This window comes from Hakea prostrata, chromosome 3, assembly GCF_041222555.1.
Source record: "Hakea prostrata isolate BN-2017 chromosome 3, UWA_Hpros_2, whole genome shotgun sequence".
NCBI lineage: Eukaryota > Viridiplantae > Streptophyta > Magnoliopsida > Proteales > Proteaceae > Hakea > Hakea prostrata.
This window is the reverse complement of record NC_142602.1, coordinates 21,169,442-21,173,504: the sequence shown is the minus strand read 5'-3', so window position 1 is coordinate 21,173,504 and position 4,063 is coordinate 21,169,442. Positions and strand designations below refer to the sequence as shown.

The 4,063-nt window shown below is 38.4% G+C and overlaps 1 protein-coding gene across 1 annotated transcript; it reads right to left on the bottom strand.

Annotated features, from left to right (window-relative positions):
• Positions 1–546: 546 nt before the first annotated feature.
• On the bottom strand, positions 547–3,426 carry LOC149021537 (uncharacterized). Its single transcript, XM_089147139.1, has one exon. It carries the CDS (start codon positions 3,400–3,402, stop codon positions 1,711–1,713), a length of 1,692 nt encoding a protein of 563 aa, XP_089003265.1. The 5' UTR covers positions 3,403–3,426; the 3' UTR covers positions 547–1,710.
• Between the last annotated feature and the right edge of the window lie 637 nt (positions 3,427–4,063).

Genomic DNA, 4,063 nt, shown 5'->3' with positions numbered 1-4,063 from the left:
GATCAATGGTCCTCCCATATCACAATTAGGTCTATTTTAGATGATATCCTGTTTTCTAAGACTAGATTTGAATCATGTATTTTTGAGCATGTTCTGAGGTTGATAAACTTAATAGCCGATAACCTAGCTAGGAAGGCCATGTTGGTTAGGAGCATGACTTTAATTCTTGTTTCCACTCCATGATTGAAAGATCTTTGTATTCTTTCTTCTTCGAGCTCTGCTCCTAAATAAAATATCTTTGAAAAAAGAAGGAAAAAATAAAAAGAAAGAGAGGTAATTCATGTCATGTTAGTATAGAAAAATAAAAACCCTTGTTAAATAATTATTCTCTTAATAATAATAATAATGATGGCAGCAGTGTACTTTGTTTTTTTATTGGTAGAAATGGCATACTTTCTCCTATTGATCTATTTTCGTTTTGTTTTACTGGATCCTCTTTTACCATGAGTTTTAACTTCCAAACAAAAAAATGAAAAAAATTTACATATAGGATGTCAAAATCAATAGAAAAACTAATATAAGCCAATAATAGCATGTAATTCCAGTGCCCTAAATCAAATGAATAAACTTTAGTTTATCTGGAGTAGAAATTCATATGAGCAATATTCCAAGAAATACTAAACAAATTTAGAAATAAAATTATACAATGCAGAGATTTAATATGGGTTATACACAAAGACAATGTGCCAGTCGACAGTGAAACTGAATTTACCATATAATGGAATGAAGATCATAATTAGAATCTCTTATAAACACCCAACACAGCATCAAAAGAGTCTTCTACAAGTCAAAAATCCCAAAATCTCACTCTTAATTCACAAGAGAATGTGAGGCAGCAAACCTCAACATCTTTCATGGAAGTTGATTCTCCATGCAACGAGAGCACTGGCAAAGATGGGATGCCATGGACTCGTGGTTCCATTAATCATTTTGAGATTTAACTTCACAAAATATGTTTTTTGAGTAACTTCACCAAATAAAAAATGGAGGAACTTCGATATCCTGTGAATTCTGAATCCAAAATTAGCCACTCTGAATGAGCATTAAGATCTCATGAGAAGCTGATATCACATATTAACCAATTGGACAGATTCACCGGCATTAACAGTAGGGAATCCAATCTGATATCCTCCTTGAACTATAACTTATCACATCAAAGGGCATCTTCAGTATCACACTCCAATGAATCACTTCTGACGTCCAGTTTGACCAGGCAGCAGCTCAGAAAAATCAGAAGGTCCCAACTTGAATCAGCTGCGACCACATCGATGCATAATAGAAACTGAATTGTCCGAGTCCCAAAAACTGCTGAACCTTTGCAGAGAAGTAAAGTGATTAGACTAGAGTAGCAAAGTCGCAGCAGATGCCAATCATCACTATGTGAAACAGTAACTGATCAGATTAGTAATTGACCAAGCTTGATAGGGATTTTGCTATGGCTCCAGCATTTCACTTTTGTCCACGTCCAGATATCAACTTACTGGAACCTGTGACTCATGGCCTTCTTTGCAGTTGCCTTATATGACCTTTGATTTGGTGGGAATAGAAAATCTTTCAACAGGATAATTGTGGGGGAGCACTAATGATTCCAACAATCAAAAAATCACATCAAAGGACAGAGTTTTTAGCCAAACGCAATCACTCTCTGGATCATGGGAAACTCCTAGAAATAGTTCAAAAGAGGCCATGCCACGGGCAACCACCAGTGAACTAGCCTCCATTAATTGGTTCCTGGAGCTTACATCCATGCTCATTTAGTATCCTTTTGTAGCTAGCTATGTCAAATGTTGTGCTTCTCCTGACCATTTTCTTGAAGACATTCTCAGCATCAGACATCCTGCCCTTCCCACACAACTCCTTCACTAACACTGAGAAGCCCTGAAGATTGATCATGAATCCCTTCTCCATCATCTCCAAGAACATGCTCATAGCCATTTCCAGATCACCATCCTCACAATATCCCTTAATTATTTCACTGAACATAGAGGCATCAAGGTTATGGCCTCTACGAAGCATGTTAACAACAAGGTCTTCAACATCTCGCATCCTACCTTTGACTCTACAAAGGCTACTGATCACAGTGCTATAAGACAAGAAGTTTGGAGAGAAACCCTTTTGAGGCATTTGCTTCAAAACCAGAATTGCTGTATCGTGCTCCCCAGCAATGCTCAGGGCCCTGAAAAGTTCGTTGAAGGTGGAAACACTGGGATTGATGCCCCTAAATTTCATTTCGTCCAGCAGGGCCATTGCTTCAGTTGTTCGCCCTTTTTTGCAGTACTCATTAACAACTACTCCGTATGATTTCACATCAGGTTTTACCCCAAGGCTGATCATCTCCTTGAGATGTTCTGCGGCATCATCTGATCTTCCCACTATGCACAGTCCCTTCAATATACTCGTGTAGGTAACAACATCACTCTTCAACCCATTTAGTCTCATCCTACTCATCTGCCTCTTTGCTTCATCAACCTCTCCAATCATACATAAACCATTGATCAATGAATTGTAGGTCAAGGAATTTGGCTCGCATTTCCAATTTGCCATCTCAGTCATACATATTTTTGCTAAATCGAGCTGACCTTTTTTGCAGTAACCATCGATCAAAGTCGTGAAAGTCACGGTGTCCGGTAAACAATGACTCTCCTTTGTAGCAACCATTCGACCAAAAATCTCTTGTGCATCCTCCATGAGCCCTTTCCTACAGAGCCCGGCAATAATAGTATTATAAGTTATCAGATTTGGTTTGCAGAGCATTCCATCAAACACTTTCTTTGCATCCTCGATCATACCCAATTTGCAATAACCCCTAATGATAGTTGTATAAGTAGAGACATCGGGTCTCACCAATCCTTCTTTCAGAATCATATCGAAGATGGCACTGGCTAGATTGATGCGATTTGCTCTCACCAAGACTCCCAAGATCGCATTGTACGAAAACAAACAACGACCAGATTCGATGGACTTGGCGCGGTCAAACCAGTGGATTGCACCTCTAATATCACCACGATCACCATATGCTTTGATGAATTTTCCAACTAGGAAGTCGCGGAGATTGTTCGACGACTGAAGAAGCGATACGGCCGTAGAGAACATACTATGGGAGAGTAGAAGATCGACAATAGTGGAATAACAGCGTTGTGTGTGGAAGTAATTGTTAGGGTTAGGTTTAGGGTCGGAAGTCCACTGGAAGAACAGCAGAGCAGTTTGGGGTTCGTTTTGTGCTTTGATTACTTCGATTACCAAAGCAGGATTTAGGTGTTGTGAAAATTGTACAAGAGGAGAAGTATTAAGGTCGGAGGAGCCAGGATTCTGATGCTTCAGCGATTGAAGAACAGAGGATATGGAGACCACTAGAGAGTTTACGGCAGAGCTGCCGCTGATGGTTCGAGTGGCCATTGCCATGGCTGTTTCAGCTCCTACACCCCACCACCACATACACTTCGGTTTTTACAATCGTATGTTGACTTCGGTTTTACAAACACACTTCGGTTCTACAATCGTATGTTGAACTTTAGTTTTACGAATTTTTATTTATTCTTCTTCTTAATGAAGCTTTTGTTTGTCAATTTTTTCATCTTAGCGAACCAAATACGCCGCACAAGTTCATGAAAAAAATTGATTTTTTAAACTTTTATCTACCCTACCTTTATTCGAACAAACAAACGCTGCTAAGGGTTGGCAAAAACTAACGTTCAAGAATTTGAAGCTCTTTGGAATCAAATCATTGTTTTAGGTTTTGGTGTTTAAGGTTTAAGACTAGCAAAACCCATTATATAGAATAACTTCCTTCTTTTTTTTGGTTTAATAAAATGTATATTTAGAAAAATCCATCAGTTTATTGGTAACATTTATAATTAGCTAAAGAATACTAATGACCTTGTTTTATTATGTGCAAGGATATGTAACGAATGGCTAAGGAGCACATGATGCAGTGTAGGACTATATTAGGAAGCACATATTCAGTTTGTTAACTATGGAAGACTAGATATAGTAGATGCAACTCTTTTTGGACTGAATGCAACATTAAAAAGGCAAAATAAGAAGGATTGAAAATCCACAAGAC

Bases quoted from the DNA above. Each gene is read 5' to 3' on its own strand.
- LOC149021537 (XM_089147139.1), bottom strand. From the start codon at position 3,402: ATGGCAATGGCCACTCGAACCATCAGCGGCAGCTCTGCCGTAAACTCT.